The sequence below is a fragment of the Leptinotarsa decemlineata genome, unplaced genomic scaffold (genome assembly GCF_025532065.1).
Source record: "Leptinotarsa decemlineata unplaced genomic scaffold, Ldec_3_MD MMD2_tig00003798_RagTag_RagTag, whole genome shotgun sequence".
NCBI classification, from domain to species: Eukaryota; Metazoa; Arthropoda; class Insecta; order Coleoptera; family Chrysomelidae; genus Leptinotarsa; species Leptinotarsa decemlineata.
In genome coordinates this window covers 2,754,321-2,775,885 of record NW_027412596.1, presented here as the reverse complement: position 1 = coordinate 2,775,885, position 21,565 = coordinate 2,754,321, and the positions used below count along the sequence as shown (strand labels likewise).

General features: G+C 41.2%; 2 protein-coding genes across 4 annotated transcripts in view; both read left to right on the top strand.

Moving 5' to 3' along the window:
* Positions 1–21,565, top strand: part of LOC141483638 (uncharacterized) — a 565,103-nt gene that overhangs the window by 224,525 nt on the left and 319,013 nt on the right. The gene's annotated exons all lie outside the window — the stretch shown is intronic.
* Positions 1–21,565, top strand: part of LOC111512841 (potassium/sodium hyperpolarization-activated cyclic nucleotide-gated channel 1) — a 108,975-nt gene that overhangs the window by 66,747 nt on the left and 20,663 nt on the right. For 2 of the 3 annotated variants that reach the window (XM_074178465.1, XM_074178463.1), the window contains exon 5: positions 12,044–12,142. The exons of the other annotated variant lie outside the window; for it this stretch is intronic. In XM_074178465.1, coding sequence (XP_074034566.1) covers positions 12,044–12,142 — 99 coding nt within the window. The remainder of the gene's footprint in view (positions 1–12,043; positions 12,143–21,565) is intronic. 3 annotated transcript variants of the gene reach the window in all.

Below are 21,565 nucleotides of genomic sequence, written 5' to 3'. Positions count from 1 at the left end.
CTATTCTCAAAAACTTTCTCGTTGTTTCTGAATCGACTATGAAGCACAGCAACGCCGATTAGATAATTCACGATCGGGGAACAATTGCCGTAGCGTTGGAGTGCTCTTACGCTATTTTTCTGGCAAACCAAGTAGGATTCTAACATATCACATGTTTCTTGATGGAAAAAAGGCATTTCAAAATATATTCGAACAGTAGTTGACAGTTACAATAATTTATGACATTGTCATGATATACTTGTTAGAAATCACACGTTAAAAGGTTAGACCTCGTTAGAGCTTAGCTCGCACAAGTTTCGACTTCTAAGGGTTATCGTTCGTAGGGGTGCGAGAGCTGGTTAACCAAAAACACATATTTAAAACATATGTAGAAAACATTTAAAACATATTTGAAACATTTGATAAATAGTATTTCAACAAAGATTCAAGGCAACTTGATTACTCATAATAATTCGGTTTCATCGAATCCAACACATTTTTTTCCAAACGCATCAATATGACGCTTCAGTTATATACTGAAGCGTCATATTGATGCGGTTGGAAAAAAACGGCTTCAATGTTATTATTATAGCAGACATTATTATAGCAGACAAAAACGGCTTCAATGTTATTATTACAACAGACATATTTTGATTCACGAAATGAATACGGCTAGTGGAATGGCTTCAAGATGAAAATTATCGTTTAGTAAATTAATACCAAATAGCTCAGTGGTATCAAGTGAGTGGTACGACATGATGATCATGGGATTCACGAGTTCAAATCCCACCGCAATTTTTTCTTTTTGCTGTTAGTGACAAAATATTGTCACTTTTGAGTGACAAATGAGGTTTCATTTGCCAAAACAAAGATAAATAAAAAGTACAATTCTGAACATTCCCACATTGATTTCAATTTGAGAGCCACCGGTAGACGGTCCTCGATTGAAGACAAAATGTGAAAAACCAAGAAAAGTACTTAATGAAAATAATAAAAATAACTGCCTGCCCGGTACTGACAATGCCCAATAGGCTGAAACAGCTGTCTACCGGTGGCTCTCAAATTGAAATATATATATATATATATATATATATATATATATATATATATATATATATATATATATGTATATATATATATATATATATATGTATATATATATATATATATATATATATATATATATATATATATATATATATATATATATATATTTCACTATTAATGTAAGTTACAAAAAGGATTTGAAGCTCTATGACTTCTGTTTGATTATCTACGAGCGCTTTCGACAGCTGGTCGTGCTGTCATCCTCTAGGCACTATTCTATCTACAGATAGAATAGTGCCTAGAGGCACTATAGTAAAATACTGAAAATAAAGGAAAAATTAGTTGCATCATCCAAAATATATATATATATATATATATATATATATATATATATATATATATATATATATCTTCATGGTTATGAGTATAGCCATGAAGATGATGAAGGTCTATAGTTATTTGGAAGATTTTTTTTGCCCTTTTTGGGAATAGGCTGAACGCGATTAATCTTCCAACAAGCAGAAAAAACCGTTTCTTTCAAGAGTCTGCATAATAGTGGTACGATTGATTCGCGCACTAACCCGTTGCAATAGTATTTCATCGGGCGATGCCGAGTGGGGCTAGCATCTATCACCTTGGGAGTCATCCGAAAACGAATCCTCATGTTTCATGATTTTATATCTATTCTAGAAACACGTGGATTCGTTTTCCGATGACATTCCAGGAGAGCTTCCTAAATGTCTGCCAATGCAGTTATTTTCATCAAGTACTGTTCTCGATTCTTCACATTATGTCTTCAATCGAGGACCGCCTGCCCGGTACTGATGATGCCCAATAAGCTGAAACAGCTGCTTACCAGTGGCTCTTAGATTGAAATAAAAAAATAGAGTATTGCTCGTAATCAATTTCTATACAATGAATGATGAAAAAACGTTCATAAGAGTCACATTAATGAAATAATCTAATTATTGTGTTCATTCGGGTAGTGGCCGGTTGATTAGCATGAGTAGTTTGTTGTACTCAATCAATCAACCGAAAATACACATTTCATTTCATGTTGATTGAGTTTGATGTTGAAACCAAATAAACCTCACACCAACTCGCGACTTTAACCTGGCATAACGTCGCACGACCTTTATCTATGTGCACGTCATATGACCTTGAAGACCCTAAACGGCTTCGAAATATGAGCACGTCATATACCCTTGAGCAGGGAGTTTGACCTTGACGATCGAATCTGTCTTTGATACATAACCTTGAGCTTGTGCCACATCATATGTCCTTGAATTGAAACCTCGTAGTTTCACTTCGGATTGGAGTGGGTTGTTCCTTTATAAGAGTTGTGGATGTGAATATTTCACTCATTTCAATTTCTTCCCATAATCGTCTGTAGTGTACGTGTAGTGAATATGGAAATAGACTTACTCGGAGTAATAACCTACGTCGTCATCAGCGGGATTCGTTTACTCCCGTGAATAATGAAAAGCCATCAACATCGAAGAGGTGGAGGTTGAACCCTCCGGCATCTCCAGAAATACATACATGTATGTGCTACACTTCGACTATTGCAAGCGATCAGATGAATGTACATTGGAGAACGTTTGCAGCATCGAACAAATGCAAGTGTTCAATATGGAAACGGTGTTAAAATCATGCGCATATCATTCAAGTGTTGAATTGTGAGCTTCAAGGTGGAAAGTCGAAACCACCTTGCGGATTACCCCACATTCTTCAATGAATTGAAACAAAAAGTTTTCAAACTACTCTGGGGAGCTTTCAGAAGTAAAAGCATTCAATAGTTCCAATTGAGCTGCTGATAAATCGAATGATTTGAATGTGGTTTATTACACTTTTGTTGATCGTTCAACTGCCCAAGCAATGGAATTTCATGATCGAAATGTTTCAGGTATCTGATGTATTCACAACATTGCTGATTCAATGTGAAGACGAAATATAGTTTCAGGTTATACTATCAAGGAAATTATATATATGGAGGTGATTGTTAATAAGTTAGCCCCCTTGGGAAGTCTTCTTATATCAAGCTACCCAAATTCATCGAGTTGAAAAAAAGTGTTGTGTTGTGTACTGTTTCGCGTGGGATATGACTTCAACTTTGTATCCTGCCAGTGTGACCCCCACTTTTCCATCGTGTTGAATGTAGCAGATATGGGATTTCCAGTTGAGTTGAAAGACACTCCTGAATTTGAGATTTTGGATGATTTTTCTATCAATGTTTATGGTTTGGAAAATTATTTAAAAACTGGTAGAATTAAATATGGAGTGTAGGCTCATTACACTTTTCGAAACGTATACTTAATAGTCACGTGAATCTGCCGAATATAATGGATGATCATTATTGATGGATACAGATATATCGAGATTAGTATCATCTTAAAAATCTGCAAATGATCATAGAAAGTATTTTTTTGATGGGTGTTCATTGTACTTTGGTAATGAGCGGCCTCCATTGTGATATCAACTGTCGCAACTGAAAATATCTAGAAGCAGTTGAGTTCCATTTGTTGTATACGCTGATTTCGAATCAATTCTGAAACCAATGCATAGAAATGAGCTAAATCCTGCTAACTCTCAAATCGTACCTATCTTCATGAATCATACGCTTATAAAGTGTTCTTTTGATGATTATATTTCTAAACTTGTATTGTATAGAAGGGCCGATGCATTTGAAGTGTTCGTTTCGAATTTGTAGACTGACGTCACCAATATGAGTCACAAATAGTTGAAAAATATCGTTCCGATGAACCTCTTGATTGCCAAGGAAGAGGATAATTATAATATTTCTACTTCATGTGGTATTTCAGTTTAAATCTGTCTGTTTAAAATCTGTTTTTCCGTTAATCAGCTGCCGCCCCCATACGAACGACAACTCTCAGAAGTTAATAAACTTGTGCGAGCTAAGGACTAACGAGGTCTTACCTTTTAACGTGTGATTCCTAACACGGTTGTGGAAATACATTTGAAAAAGATAATATTGAAGTGTGTGACCACTGCCATGTAACGAGAAAAAAAGCTATACATTATGTTTGTAACCTCAACTTCAAATTGCCCAGATTCATTTCGATTCTCCACAATTTCAGTGGGTCGCTTATTCAGAAGAGATTTATGCACCAATAAGAGTAATGTTGATGCCATTGATCGAACTAAAGATAAATATGTTTTTTTCATGACATATTCCTTCATAGAACACAAATTGGATCAAAATGGGCAAATTGAAAAAGAATTTTTGGAATTAACCTTCCTTGATAGTTTCAAGTTTATGACAGCATCTCTTCAAGAATTGGCCGATAATTTAGATGAAAAACACTTTGTGGAAACGAGAAAACATTTTCCAGAAAATGATAAGTTTCAACTTATGAGACAGAAATGTGTTTTTCGTAAAGCTTCATCGTGATTGAAAACATGAAGGATGAACTTCTGAATGACTCCATATCAGTTTCCATGGCAACGATGCCAAAGCGTATGACATTCAAGTGTGTCAGTTGAAATGAACAAAGTATTGAACAATCCATCATTAAAAACCAAATTCCAATTCGATTACTTCAGGATTGTTGAAACAGGTGGTACGATATTGCGAAAGATGAATGCAGTCAGGAGTGATTCACATATTATTTATACGTTGCTGTGCAATAAAGTCGATCTGTCAAATAAGGATGATAAACGATTAATAATTCATTACTCCACCAAGACATTACCTTGGGGCCATAACAATATTTAATTCTATCAAACGAGCATCCAAAAAAATCTTTGATGATTCTTTTGAATGTATTGAAAAATGGGAACAATATCACTGATGAAAATCTAGATCTACTCATAATATTATTTGAAGAGCAATCCAGTAATTTAATATTGAATTCATTTTTTTTGTATCCAACAACTGGAAAATTCATACGTGTCGGAAGATTCAAACGAATTGTTCTACCCCACTTCCAACCTCAATAGAAGTGGGCGGGGCTTATGACCTTGAAACACGAGAAGGAGGTCACAGCTCATCATTAGATTGCAGTAATCCATCGAACGAACTTGCAGTGACGCAGCCAAGTCAAGTGACGAAGTCAAGCCAAGCGACTGATCAATTCGTCGATTCTCACTTAGCAGTTGAAAGCGACTCGATATGAGTACACACTACTATACTAGTCATATTATTTTGTCGGATAGTTTTCCATTTCTTTTTTTCAGAACCATGTCGATGTTGAGAGATGCTTTATTAACCACATCGACCTGTTTGAACCAGACGCATTAGGAGAAAGTAAAGCGGAAGAAGGTGATCCACTGGGACATCGTCCTTCAAGTAGTTTGTGCCCTACCACCACCGGCAATGACTTCCACTCAGAAGATGGTGACGTTGAGTCATTTTTCAAGGACTCCAACCCAGACCAAGAGGAGCAGGAGGACCTAAAGAACGAACCGCTTCTGTTCTCCACCATGGTGCCATACACACCTTGATAGATTTGCGTGGGCTTACAACCTAGACTTCAGAGAGTCGCTCCTGAACCTCTCTCTGTCTTACTCCTTGATCAGGGTGTCGGACTTGTAAGACTCATACCCGAAGACTGAGTTCTTTTCGCAAGAAATGCGAAAAAACAACCCAATTGGTGCTTGGTTTGCAGCACTTCTCCTATCGGTCCAAGATTGGCAGAGGTGAGAGTCATCGCCGGACCTTCAGCCTCAGCCCACCAGGTAGTCCCAAAACATCGTGTTGCTGGTACATCACCCCCACCGTTCAAGTGGTCCACACCAAACACGAGGATATTATGGAAAATTCTCTCTCACAGACTTCAGGAGAAGACATTTGCAGAGTTCAGGTCTGTGAAAAGGAAAGTTTCCGTGTCACAGCGGCTCTACGAAGATTCCGAACCCAAGCAGAGAGTAAGGATGGTAGAAATTGACAAACTGCTGGCTCAAAAGCTGGAATTGTAGAATTGGCAGAGCGACACTTTCGAAGCGGACTTTTAGCAAGAAGATACGCTACAATGCTAATTCAAAAAAATTAAATCAAAAAAAGGAATATATGAGTGCATATTCATTTAAGTTGTTGGAATACTGCTGGTTAGGGCAGTATATATTTTCATTATAAGTTCAAATATTTATTGAATTCATAAATTTCAGTTGTATTTTTTATATCTTGAATAATAAATGACTGAAGTATTCATCAATAATAAGTATGATTCAAGAAAACTATTTAACTCATCTCACAACAATAATCTAATAGTTGAATACAAATATCATTATTATATCTGGAAACAGAGTATAAGTAATCATCAATGACTATTGTATTTTTCAAAATGAAACCTTAAACACTTCTCATAGCATTCTCAAATAACTCAGGTAATAGTACAACACCAAACAAATATAATTTTCAAATCTAAAAATGAAATTTACACTTTATATCCAAACAAATAACTTCGATAATAATGTATCGAACACATATTTCTATATCTGAAAAAATAGATTTTCAATGTTATAATTCATCAATATATTCAAAAAGAAAAAAACTTGACCCATGCCTCAGCATTACTCTAACAAATAAAAGTATGACAAACAAATATTATTTTCTCATCTGAAAAAATAAATGGCTTACATGTATCACACATAGATTTTCAAAGTGCTGTTTGGAAATTAAATAAATCAATCTATGGACTCAGAAAATTTCCAAAATGTTGGAAAAATTAATTCAATATTTTGATAAAAAAGGAAGGCTTTGTAAGGTCTCGAAATTATTTTTGCCTCTGTTGTAAAGTCTCAAACAAAAGTAAATTGTTCATTCTATTGTATGTAGATGATATACTTGTTATGGATACTAATGATTCTGATGTCTACAAGTTGAAAATTGTTCTCAATAATAATTTTTCTATGAAGGATTTAGGATTTGTTTCTACTTATTCAGTTATAAATATCGAACAGAATTTAGAACTTGATCAATCTGATTACTTAAAAGTTTTGGAAAAATATAATATGAGCAACTGCAATCCTAAAAGTACCCCTATGGACCAAAATTTTGATTTTATTTTGTTGAAGAATGAAACTTCACAAACTTTAAATGAACAGTGTAGAAAAATGATAGGAAGTCTTCTTTATGCAGTGTCAGGTACTAGACCAGATTTATGTGAAAGTGTAAATGTACTCAGTAGATTTTAGGATAAGGCAAATGATTGTATGAAGCTTTGAAAAGAGTTCTCCGTTATGTCAAGGGAACATTGAATCTAACATTAATTCTTAAGCCTGATAGTGAATCTGATTTGTTTGAAGGTGGTTGACAATGTTTCGTGGTGTATTTCATCAGTTCGGACTTCCATTGTCTAATATAATATAAATTGATTTGAAATCCCTGAAAGAATCTGTAAAAGTAAAAAAATAAAAAATTCAAATGTTAATACAAGCTTAAAATTATAAAATATTATTAACAAAAAATAAAAAATCAAAATTAAAAGATTCCAAACCAAGTTACGTCACGACGTTTCGATTGTTAGTATTCACAATCGTCTCCGAGTGAAAACTGGACTTATTCCTCCGAGATCTGACTATTTATAGGTCATTCGAATCCTTTCACCTATCCCCTCTCTCCGCTTCATTGGTTTTAGCGGGAGTTGGTCGTTTTTCGCTTGATTAGCGGTTTTCATGTTACGTATCTCTACGCTAGCTTGACTAAATGCGTTGTTGGACAACATATATGCGGCTTCTTTCGGAAAAAGAGAGATCATCTCTAACACCGCACCACAGTAAGCCCCCTCACTTGTATGGACTACCCAAAATCTACAAAAAGGATGTTCCGCTCAGACCGATCATTAGCTCCAGAAATTCAGCCACTCAGAACTTCTCCAGATTTTTACTACCAATAATTAAACCACTGCAAGGTAAAATATCATCAATAAATTGATGGATGTAGCCGTTACTACGTGATAGTATGTAGCCGTTACTACGTTGAAAGAATATGAATCTTTGGGAAAAAACGATGATGATAATGAAAATGAGGAGATTATGTATAATTATTTTTGGATAAAAAGTCTCTCCAGATTATTGTCACCTCAAGTATCGGAATATGGTCACAAGTGTTTCTTTTGCGATCGTTGTTTGACTTATTTCACTAGTTGAATAAATTAGATGAACACAGCATTGAATGTATGGAAAGGGGGAATGAATGTAAAATTTTATTTTCTAAACAAAAATGTTTTTGGTTTGAACATTATATTTTCAAAGAAAAAATTCATTCATCATATACGCTGATTTTGAATCAATACTTCCGCCATTCAAAGAGAAAAAAAATTGAATTCAACACGTTATCAAAAACATGTAGCTCATAGCGCAGGTTATTATGTGAAATGCTCTTAGGATGACACTTTATCTCATTTCAATATCTATCAAGGACATGATTGTATGGAGTGCATCTCAAAACGAATGGAGGACGAAGCGTTACCCGTTCAGTCAAAAATCAATGGGACCCATGAATGGGAAAATTAAATTGAGGGATGTCACTGAAAATGTTCATATTTGCGAAAAAGCTTTCCAAGAAAATGATAAGTTAACAAGAGACCATTGTCATTTTACGGGGACTTTCAGGGGATTTGTGCATGTGCAGTGCAATATATTATACAAAAACCTTATGTGGTTCCGGTGGTGTTTCACAATTTTCCAGGATATGATTGTCATTTGGTAATCAGGGCTTTGTCAAAGAATGGTCGACTGAGTTTATTACCTATGAATAAAGAAAAATATATATCAGTCATGAAATATGATGAAAATACAGACATAAAATTAAAATTAATAGATTCATTCCGTTTTCTAGGAGCCTCTTTGGATGCTTCCACTTTGAGTGGAAAATGAATTTAAGTATTTACATGTTTTTTTTCTGATCGATTTGATCATTACATAGTGATTTCAAAAACTACACCTCACGACTTGATCGCCACAAACTTTATTTGAAAAATATATCATAAAAATACATCACAGTAAAGCTACTGTGCTAGCGAAACATGTTGTGGTATATTTTTCAAATAAAGTTTGTGGAGATCAAATCGTGAGGTGTAGTTTTTGAAAATATATACATGTTGTTGCAATCAAATTACTTACTCGGAAAGGAATATTTTCGTATGATTATATTACCAACTCAGAAAAATTAAAAGAGGAGCAGCTTACAAGTATCGACCATTTTCAAAGCAAATTAAATGATGTGCATGTAAATAATGAAGATTATGAACATGCACATGTTTGGAATTTATTTAAAATAAAAAATTTGGGGGAGTACAGCGATCTCTACATGAAGACTGACTTGATATTATTGAGTGTAGTTTTCGAAAATTTTCCAGATAAATGTCATATAACGTATACATTGTTGATAGAACTATTATAGAGAAAGACTTGATAGCAATTGAAATGAGAAAGACTGAGACAATTCTTGATAAACCGTTATATGTTGGAATGGCTATTTTAGACCTTTCAAAAACTGTGGTATATGATTTTCATTATCATTACCCATTTACTAGTAGTAAATTGCTCTATACTGATAAAGACAGTCTCATTTATGAACTTGTTTGTGATGATGTATATAATTATGTCAACGCAGTTAACGACCATCATATCGCACAAATATGCCATTATGGTTGATTATCTTCTAAATAGACTTTCGAACTTTCCAAAATATTTACTAATCATCAAGAATCGATTTAGATTAGCACTATAAATACTTGACACTGCAACGCCTCAATGTTCATTATTCATCTTGGTTTTTAAACTAGTGAATGTGCCAAACTCTATTGTCACGAAATAAATTGTTTTCAAAAAGTCAATTTCCGTCAATTAATTATATGCTATTAACAAAAAAAGAACAAAGAAACAAAAAGGTCGTAGGGTTAATGAACGATTAAAATAATGGTCATACAATGACCAGTATTGGTCGATGGTGGAAATGTACTAAAAAGCTAATGATATTAAATTCAATGTTGTAAAACATAAAATCACTTTTCGGGATTGTTTGAATTGTTTATTCTAAGAACTCAAAAAATCAATAGCTCAAAGGATAATTCAGTCAAAATCTTATAATTCATATTCAATTGAACAAAACAAAATCGCATTGGGTTCATTTGATGACAAACGGTTTTTATTAGTTGATTTAAATGACACTTCAATCTGGGACCACACAATGCCACATAATGCCAAACGTTAACATGGTATGAATACTATGTTCATTTATTTTTCATTCGATGAAACGAACATGACGTTTTATCGAATGATATTTGGTTCATTAGAAGAAACTTATAAAAAATTTTATTTTCATTCATTTTAAAAAAAGCTAGAATTGTTTCTCATTCATTACATGAATCATACACTAATTTTTGTTTATGATAAAATAAATATTCACTAGGCCATTAGAATACAGGTTATCTAAAGATGACCCTTGACTTGATAATTGCTTCCAAAATTGAATCACTTTCATTTTCACATAACCATGATTAAATAATATGGAAAACACCTCCATAATAGTCACAAAAGTATAGCGATACGATCAGACAGCACCCCCATATGAGTATTCAGGACATCGTTTACATCGTGTTGAAACAGCTCCATGCTCGTGGTATCATGGGAAATGGAAAATTGTTTCCAGTGTTAATGTAAAACTTGAAATCGAAGCATCTGAATGATTTCCTCAAAATACACGAGCCTATTACATCATTGTACACGACACTGTCATTTAGTGGAACTAATTCAAAGTTTTTTATCAGTTAAATAGCATGAGACTAGCATTTGTTGATATTCAAGGATTTGTTGTTGAGCAACAATTCCACCCCAAAGAGGTAATCGAATTCCAATTCCATAATAGATCCGAAAATACTCAATAATTTTTACTGCACAATTGCTCAAAAACTAACTTCATCCTTTGTTCCTACTTCAAATCCTATGGATTATTTAAAAAATGTAAATATGCCAAACAACTTTAATTTTGAAGATACAAATTTATTAGAGCTGAAAGAAATCTTGCAAAAAAAACAAAAATGCAACGGGCATTGACATTTCAGTGAAAATTTTAAATAACCTTCCAGATTCTGCTTTGAATACACTAGTAATGGAAAAACTGAAAATGTTCTGAAAAAATTTGCGAGATACAAAATTCGTTAGAAATGAAATAACCCTCTAGACTCTAAAGCCTAACATAAAATGAATACCCTTTTCTCTGAAGGGGTTGATATATCAAGCACTGTGATAATGAAAAACTGATACATTACAGGATTTCTTTTTATTATATTAACAAACATTGAATACATTTTCAGTTTCATTTTCATTTTCCAGCTCCAATTTCTTTTTTTCGGCCTCATATGAATGTAGTTCCTTCATTTACAACATTTTCAAAGCATGCTTTTCTGCAGCTCTTCCTTGGTCATCTTTCAGACTTATCGTTTGTAGTTTGAGAAAATCCAATTCAATGATTTTTTCAATGTCAAATTTTAAATTATTAATTTCCAAAAAAATTGTGAAATTATGGTTTACGAATATAAAAAATGTTCACCTTCATGACGATGACGATACTTTTTGTTGTCACCTTGGAACTCAAAAAATACTCATGACCCATTGGAATACTTTAGGTTATCTAAACTGAATGTGAAAGGATGAAACTTCGTGGTTATATAAGAATTAATAGAAAAGGAGGGGTTCAAGATTACACCTTTTAAACAACCAGGTCATATGAAGTAACTCTAGCTCAAAGTCATGTATCAAGAATGAAATCGATCGTCAAGGTCAAACTCAGTGCTCAAGGTCATATGACGTGCTCATAGCTCAAAGTCACCAAGGGTTTTCATTGTTATATGGTGTGTACTTAGCTCAATATCATGTGACTTCATTCAATGTTAAGGTCGAGGGGTAGTGGAAGGTTCAGAACCATCATTAGTACCCTACTGAAGTTAAATGCACCCATCAATGAAATCGCCAGAAAGTTCACTGCATTTTATAAATAATTCTGATTTAATTTTTGAAATATGACAACTATGATTATTTCTTTTCATTTCAGGTGTGCGGATACATATGTACGAAATTACTGTAAGTGAAGATTATTTGGTTTCAATATTCTTATACGTCGTGGGAAGAATATTGATAGCTTCAACATGGAGTAAGAACTGTATATTCAACTTTATACTAGATTACGTTTTCTTTATGTACACACAGTTTTTAATGCGGTAAAATATCAACCAAAATTCTCGGATGACAAGTTGAATATAACTTTTGATTATTGAAAAACTTTCGGTTTTTTTTTCTTTGAATGTACTGGTTTTTTTCAACTGTTAATTTAGGTGTATTGGAAGCTAATCTGGCAAATCTGAGATTTTTATTATTCGACGACAAATTTTCCAAACAACTATTAATATATGTACAACTATTTATAGTAGGTACGATGAAATTAGTTACTATCCTTATTTTTAAAATTAATGGTATTCAAATCATAATATTCATTGAATTGAATTTAATAACTTTATTTAGCTTCAACTTTTCCAGTACATTAAACATTATAAAAGTTCACATAGTTTGGATCAAATATCATTGGTGAAAAAATTAAAAAATACTTGAATTGATAATGAAACTGTTTTATATTCAGAACATGTTTCATGGTTCTCGGCTGAACACCAATGAAACACTCCGAATTGCATTCACTTAAATCAATCAATACATATGTTATAATTCACTAGAGAAAAATAACTTTTTCAAAAACTTATTATTTGAAAAGGGGAAACGATCGTTACCTCTGAGTTATAACCCCAGAGTTACAGAAAGTATGATGTAAAGGACAAGTTTTACTTGTAAATAGTGAACTGTGACTATAATTTGTAACTAACTGTATTTCACCACGCAGCACGTATTTATAAGAAAAATACGGAATAGTAAGTGTGTCCTCCGGTAACACTTACGTCTGGGTCGATTTGCATCGAGGGGGCGTGTCCTACGACTCCGCCCCCTCCGACCGCGCGTACCGTTCGCCGTAACGGCCGGCTGGCCTCCCAGACCTGAGCCCCAGGGATTTTGGGACTCAGTTCCTGTCTGAGTACGACGGGAGGTTGGTTTGCTTCAGTTAGCTCTCTTGGAACAAATGACTCCTTTTGGAGGTACTGACCCCGCCATGAAGCCACCCCCAAGCCTCTCTCGGCTTCAGGGTGACCCCCTGGCATTCCACCACCCCCTAGCGCTTCCGCTAGGTCGTCAGTATCCAGCTGGTTCAAGATGCGAGGCGCTCCTGTGCGCAACGCACCCCTCTCCTCCCAGGGATCGCTAAATGCTCCGACCTGGGGGCATCGCGACGCCTGGCGTCGGACGACCTGTGCTTCGACGCTTTGTTCCATTTCCATGTGGCTAGCATCTCCAAAGCCTTCGTTGCTTTGAAAACGCTGTCCGTAGCATGAATCTCTTGTCGGGTTCGACAATGGCTCTATTTCCTGTGCACATGCGATTTCTACAGGATGGCTGTACACCCTGTGTATCTTCGGACTCCTGGTTACCACATAAGTGGGTAACTCTTCCGTCATGTGTCTCATTATCTCGCGTTCAGGCAGAATTGTCGGATTCGGAGGGAAAGCTCCTTCCGGTTTTCGCCGTCGGCAAAAATCTCCGATTTCTGCTTTTTGTTCCGGTTGGGAACAAAATTGCGAATTTCGTAGTTTCGGAGCCGATCTCAGCATAGGGGATCGTGCTCGCATAGATAACATCGCGCGAAGCCCTAATTGGGGTTCGCTTTGCGGTCTAGCTGGTGCATCTCCTCGGAGATGATGTCCAGTTTTCTGTAGCAACGTCTCCTGACGTTCTACTTCCGCATGTAAGAGATCAATCCTTCTCATCGCCGAGGTTTTATTTTCCCTAATGCGGTTTAATTCCAACATGCTATTTCGCGTTGTTTTATCGCGATTTGAGGACGACTTTGTCCTTTGAGACTGGTCGAATTCTCGAATTATTCGGCTTGCCGAAAAACCACCAAGGCCCACGGTTTGTCGCTCTGCGACCAAGGGAGAGGCACTGATGTCCTCGTTTATTGAAAAAGAACGGTGAGTAGAACCTAGCCTCAGACTGGCTGATCCTACCGGAGTTCTGGGAATACTGTTTCCTGTGAAACCAGATTCCAAAGGGGTTCCTTGTCGGCTCGTAGGAGTCGCACTCAGGCGACTAAAAATGTCTGACAGGAAGTTAGTTTGACCGAAACTTGTGGTCTCGCGATTTGGCACTGGCGTATTCTCGGCAAGTTGCGCTCGCGCGTGTTTTGCCCTAGTCTGCATTTCGATTTCAAAAGTCCCTAATATGACTCTGACGAGGAAATAGTCAGAGGGTAGGATTCACGGAAATCTATGTTTTTAAGTTCACCCTTGGTTCGCGAAAGCTACTTTCCTAACCAAGGCCTACAGGGTGAACTGAGCTAGTGACGTAGGAACAGGGAGCCTAACGGTTGAACAGCACCCTAGGATGAGGGCCGCTCGCAGGATTAGGTGGAAAGGTATCGAAGTCCTGGAAAGGTCCCAACGGTTAAGTTGAGTCGTTCGCCCGAAGGACGTAACTAATGATGTCTTGACCCTCTCGAGTTTAATCTCTAAACACCTCGATCTTTAACACCGCAAGGTGATCGGGTGGGTGAGACCGAGCAACTTTAGTAGGGACCTGCTCTTCCTTTGCAGGATTTGGGCTGCTTTCCTTCGGCGGGGTGCCAAAAGGAACCTGGACAAACGTAAAGTATGGTTATGTGCAACAATAATATATTTAGCCAGTAATCCGCTCCAGTATCCGTTTTAACAGCTCCCAAAATGTCCACGGTCCTGGAATTCCTCTAATAAATATCCAGCCACTAATATATCCTGATTTGGTTTCAAGGGATCCTGAGAATTCCAAATTCCAGTAAAAATTCCTCCAAATTGGCTATATAGTGTTAACCGCAGCTTCCTGATGACTCCAATGATGTGTTTTGTCTCTATTTAGTTCTGAAAAGAACCAGAGACACGAATTCATTCAAAAAATCCTGACCGCAACTTGAAACTTCTAAGAAATCTTCGGATTCTTAAAAATTGCTGCTACCCGCTAAATGTTCAAACTTCGACTAACTATCGTGACACGGAACTCCGCATATTTATCCTAAATAAACGGGCTCTCTTCCGCGCCACTTTCAGCCAACCAGAGATCGCAAAAGCCGTGCGATCCTGACTGACCTACTTTCAATAGTTCCACTACGAAAAAAACTCATTTCGTATGGATTTGCCAGCGTTTACGACCTGTTTTTATGCAGGCGCTGGGCTTTGAAGTAGGAATACCGCTCTGCTAATTTCCATTGACGTCTATATACCGCTGTTTCTGTCTCATTCTTTTCATGTTTCGTTTCGCTTCCTCAATTTGCGTTGTACGATAAATGAAGTCTAACAGTCTTCGGCCTCACTCGGAAATCTTCGGAAAATCGCGAAAAACCTGAATTTTCGTTTTCCTTGATTTCATATAGATCTCAGCATCCTAAGACAAAAAGTCTTATGCCGCGTCTCGATATTCCTGTTCCTTCTTGCAAAAATATGCGTTTGAAAAATCTTACATTTTTCGAACTCAAATGCTAATAAAAATTGAACCACGAGCACTGGAAGCGTGATCGGGGTGTCAAACGATAGCTGCTAAGAATCTCTATCGATGCTTCTTTGAAGAAAGCACGATTTCCCTATCTAGCTAACTGAAAAAGCCATTTTCCATAAAATCAGCTTTTTCCCTATTTAAAAATTAGCGAAGGCTAATAATCTTGCAAAAGATTTTTCTATCGCTTAGGAAACGACATTTCATAACTTAATTTTCGAAACTAAGCTGAAATATCTTGGGAAAACCAATGTTTTTCCGCGTTTTCGTGTTGTTCATTCTGAGTGGGCGGTCCTTATACTGGAGCTCGTGAAATTTCAAACTAGTTTTGTTTCACGACACCCCCCTCCTTTAAAAAAGGTTCCTGTCTTGGCACGCCACCATGGCCCCAATAGGACAGTACTTGTTCCGCTCACAGGGTTCTAGTGTACCAGGGCTCTGGTCACTATCACCCTAGGTCCCGCGCATTCATCGTCACTATCGCTGTCACCGTCCCCCGTTGCTGCAGGGTACACCTTCTGCAGGTCTTCCCTCGTCGCAGCTTGGCTCTGATCGCGTTGCATGCTATCGGGTTCAAGCGATATGACTCGGGATCTTCGTCGGTCTCCGACACGACGCTCACCCGTGAATCGTCGCTGGCCTTCGGACTTCTCCGCAGGCCCCTCCTGCGGATCCGCCCTGTCTGTTTCTTGGGGTTTTCTCCCCTCGACTTTCTCTGCTGCTTGTCCTCCAGGTGGTTCACGATCTTCTGCCGAAGACGTGTCCGCGCCCTTGACAAACCGATGGCAGGTTCGCCCCTTCGCGGCTATCACCAACCCTTGGTGTGCTGCAGGCTAGCCTTCACGGTCCTGTCAAGGCGCTTCACCTTTTCAAATCTCTCAACTCTGGCCGCGAGTTGCTCTAGTAGAGGTCCTCGTCTACTAGGTATACTCCAATCTCCTGGTCTAGGAGGAGTATAACCTAGGGGTATATTCGCCGGTATTTCTCCGGTCGTCTTCTGTAGAGAATTCCATCTTCTACATTGCATGGTTCCCTCAATTGCTTCTCAGCATTTGTCATGGGTTCTCGTATGTTTGGTTCAGTCCTTTTCCATACCGATCCCGTTTCATTTCCTGTTTTTCCAGGTGGTTCTCCTGGAGTCCAGGCTACCTCTTCGGGTGGTAAGCCTTTTCTCCTCTTCATATTCTTCGGCACGACTGCACGTTGTGCCGGATCTTCAATACCTTCTAGATGGGGCCTCTTATGCCTGCTTGGCAGTTGGTCCACCCATCCGCTTCTTGGTATCTCTTCTGCCAATTTCTCTGGCAATTGTTCCAGGGTCACCTCAGGAAGTAGGTACTCCTCTGATAGTGGGCATCCTACATCTTCGGTGATGACATGTCCTAGGTATTCAGGTCTCCATGTCGTTTGGGTATGCTGTCCCACTGCTTCGGGTATCCATTCACTGGCACCCCAGTGGACAGTCCGCTTCGGCTTCCGGCTGGTATCTCTTGCTTCCAAAGCAGTACCACCTTCGGCCTCGTGCGTTGCCGGCCAAGAGCACCCTGGTAGACAGTCCTCGTTCCAGACGAGACCCCCACCGTGAGCGTCCGGCCCCGCAGTTCGACGCAGAAGCCTCGGCGAACCCCCACTGTGCACCAGTGCCTTGGGCTGCTTCAACTCCCTCTCTGCGTCGTTCCGCTGCAACCAAGTATCTCCAATATGGTTCACCGCGCCTTCACTATATAGGATCGGCTTCATTAGAAGGTTCGAGCCGGCTTCAGTGCGCGTTCGTCTAAAGGATTCACTTTTCAGTGAACCAGCCAAAAGGGTCTCCTGTAGGTCATTCCTTGGTCTCTGATTGGCTTCCGGGTTCTCGGCGGAGCAGGGACCTCTCTGGGTATACTCGGCCTCCCCTTTCGCCTCTGAACAGGGGTCGCTTTCACGTTGCACGTTCCTGGGCGCACCCGCTGTCCCACTGGTTGCTTCCGCAGATCCGGCGAGGCAGTGACCTCTCAAGGTATGCCTGGCCTCTGCTTCCGCCTGTCTAGGGGCTTCCATAGCCTGGGCGAGGCAGGGACCTCTCTGGGTGTGCCTGGCCGCTACTTCCGCCTGGTGGCCTAGAGTGCTACCGCGCAGTCTAGTACCACCTCGCTGCTGTGCCTCTTCACTGTCAGCCGGGCAGGGACCTCTCAGGGTATGCGCGACTGCTGGTTCGGCTTCTGTACCACTCTGGGTACTCCTTCGAGTCTGCTGAGGGTTGCCTTCTCGCAGGGTCCCTCTAACAGCTCCTACCTCCTTGTCGACCTGACCTGAGTCCTCTTGACTACTACCAGTCACACACCCAGCATGTGTACCCCTCATGGATACGCCGAGCGTGCCTGTAACGCACGCCAACTCTCGCTTCTTCAGCTCCTGTAGGTTCGGTTTGGTAAACCTCATTGTTGCTGCATCTATCTTCGGCAATTTCCGATGCAGGTCTCCGATTACGTTGCTACCGCCTTTCAGGATCGGCTTCATTAGGTAACGGTTTCCAGCTTCCGTGCGCGTTCGCCGCAAAGGTCCACTTCCTTGTGAACCAGCCAAGGGTCCCTCCCCTTGGCTACAACTACCAGTCACACCCCCGGCTTTCGTACCGCTCCTGGATACACCGGTTGTGCCTGTAACGCACTTCGGCTGCCGCTCCTTCGGCTCCTTCGGGTTTGGTTCAGCAATCGCTGCATCTGTCCTTGCCTGGTGTCGGCGCTGCTTCGCAATCGTGTCGCTACTACCTTCCGAGATCGGTTTCATCGAGGACTTCAGGGTAGCTTCCGCATGCTTTCGCCGATGTCCACTACCCAGTGGGTCTGTCAAAATGAACTCCTCTAGGTCTGTCATTGGTCTGCTGTTGGCTTCTAGGGTCTTGGCGGAGCAGGGACCTCTCAGGGTTTGCTCGGCTTCCCCTTCCGCCTCTATGTCGGCTTCCGCAGTCTGGGCGAGGCAGGGACCCCCCTGGGTTTGCCTGGCCACTGCTTTCACCTCTCCATTGGCTTTCACAGCTCGGGCGAGGCAGAGACCTTCCTTGGTTTGCCTGGCCGCTGCTTCCGCCTGGTTGTCGGCTGCGGCTTCTCCGGGAAAGCAGGGACCACCTTTGGTTTGCTTAACCTCTGCCTGTGCCTGGTTGCGTGCGTCCGTAGTTTCGGCGAGGCAGGGACCTCCCTGGGTTTGCCTGGCCACTACTTCTGCCTGCTGCTGCTCTGCGTCCCCCTTGCTGGCCGGGCAGGGACCCCTCAGGGTTTGCGCGCACCTGGGTTCGGCTTTGCATCTCGTTGGCCGAGGGTTTCCATCACACAGGATTCCCCCAGCATCAGCCTCCAGCTGAATCGTTGGCCGAGGGTTTCCATCACACAGGATTCCCCCGACATCTGCTGCTCGCTGAATGACCAGACCTGAGTCCACTCGACTTCGACTACCAGTCACGCTTCCAGTTCCAGTACCCATCCTGGGTACGCTGAAAACGCCTGTGGCACACATCAGCTCCCGTTCTCTCAACTCTCTTTGGTTTCGCTCCACAATCGCTCTGTCATGTTTGCGGGTTGGGAGCACAGCTGTAAAGCTGTTCTTCCTTTCTGGAAGGGCTCCTTTCCTGCTTTGAGGTATGCCTCCTTCACAGGGCTTCAGCCTGTCCAAGACAACAAGTTGCCTTTTCGAGAACATACCTCGTAACATCTTACTCGCCTCTCCGACACGACGAATAATTTTTTCCAGCCTCTGTCTTCGTGCTGCTTTCTCGTCTTCTTTCAATTCTGCTTCAAGCCCCGCTGTGCCGCTTCCTTGTGGTCCGGGTACCTCCCTTTCCACTTGTTGATCCGTCCTCGTGCCGATGGGTTCCTGCGTAGCAGGCACAGGTTTCTCCAACCTGTCCTGTTCTTCCGCAACCTCAACTCGACTTGCTGGTCCACCGGACTTGAGTCCACTTGGCTCAGTCTGGCTTTCCCTGACGGTATGGCCTACTAACCTTTCGGACCTAAGTCCTATTGGGTTTTCAAAATTTGGGCCACCTGACCTACCAGATCTGGGTCCCATTGACCTCTCCTGGATTTGGCCACCTGATCCACCAGAACTAAGTCCCTTGGCCTTGTTCTGGGTTTCCCTATTTTCACGTTTAGCGCCCGTCGGCGGTCCAGGCTTGAGCTTGCCAGCTCCTACCTGCTCCAATACTACGTTCCTGCGTTTAACGCCCGCCGGCGGTTCCAGCTTGAGCTTTTCAGCCCCCAGCTGCTTTTCGACAACATTTCCGCGTTTAACGCCCGCCGGCGGTTCCAGCTTGAGCTCTCCAGCCCCCAGCTGCTTTCCGACTATCTTTTCACGTTTAACGCCCGCCGGCGGTTCCAGCTTGAGCTCTCCAGCCCCCAGCTGCTTCCCGACTATCTTTCCACGTTTAACGCCCGCCGGCGGTCCAGGTACAAATCTCCCCGATTTGTCCTGCCTTCCCTCGTTGGGTGGTCCATCCACCATCGTTGGAGCACATCCCTCAGGACGTGCTCGCTCCTTGACAGACAGTGTATTCACTGCCTGCCCTTCGCCTTGGAGCCGCCCTCGGGAGCCCCCTTGCAGCCCCCGCTGGCGTTTCCCGACGGCATCTGCTGTTCCTTATTGCTGTCGCGCGGTCGAGTCGCTTCGACCACCCGCGCGACTGCGTTCCCATCAGGCTTTGTCTTCGCCTGGTATCGCTTTCCATCACTGTTGGCAGTCGTCTGCCGTTGCTTCGGGCAATCTCGGGCCCAGTGAGGTCCTTTGCAGACCAGACACCCTGATGAGGGTGCTGGCCTGCCCTCGCCTGGTCTGTTGCCACCTGCGTTCCTATTTTCCGGGCTCTTGCTAGCCCCTATCGGCTCCTGCCGCTGACGGGGTTGTTGGGGCGAGTCCTCTCTTCGGCCTCCTTTGTCCCATCCTCTATTTCTTCCATCGATGCCACGACGAGGCCCTCTGTCCTCGTTGTGGTTTGGTTTAGGCGGGTCCATTCTTTGACCCCCTTTGTCGTGGCTTCCCGCGTTGCTACGACGAGGCTCTCTGTCCTCGTAGTAGTTTCGACGATTTGTGCCACTGCTATTTTCCTTGACACTGCCTCTTAGCAGTGACTCCACAGCCACTGCCTTCTGGGTCAGTTCTTCAATGGTGGTGAATGTGTGCAGTTGGAGGTGAACCTTCACCTCTGCACACATCCTATTCATTATTAATTGAACGATCCTTCGTTCTTCCATCTCCGGGTATAGCCTCCTGGCTAGACCCAGTTTATTCAGTATAAAAGACGTTATGGATTCGCCTTTTTTCTGGTCCACTCCGTATAAGCTGCTTTCTAATGAACTCACCAAGAGTTCATTATCAAAACGCTCTTGTAGACGGTTTGTGAAAAATGCCCAATCCAGGGTCATATTCCTGTAGGGCGTGAACCATTGCGCTGCTGCGCCTTTCAGCCACTGTCCGGCTGTCGCTACCCACACTGAAGGGTGCAATTCCAAAAGCTGCTCTTCAGCTTTCTTGCAAAAGTCAAAGGGGTCCTCATTCTCCAGTCCGCTAAAGGTAGGAGAAGGCACCTTGACCCTTTTCGAAATTTGAGAATCGCTTTCCGAGCCTCTCTGTGGCTCTCTGCGACTCTCCAGAACCGTCACCAATCGGGTGAACAATTCTTCCATTTTATCGACCGGTTTATCAACTTCCTGTTGTCCGGTTGCTTGTAGCAATGGCACTCGTGCGTCAGCTCGTGGGGGTTGCATTCCCCATGCACCCTCTTCAGCTATCCCGCACCCTCTCCTTTGCCTAATTTCCGCCTGAACGGAGTTTCGTACCTCATGTACGTCATCAGTACCCGCCCAGTACTGGTCATTGAAAACGTTGATGTTAGGCGCCAGAGTGTTTTTGAACAATTCGGGATCACACACAACCCGTTCTGCCATTGTCTCCCCCTCGTGAATTCGGGTTGGCCTTCTGGCCTTCC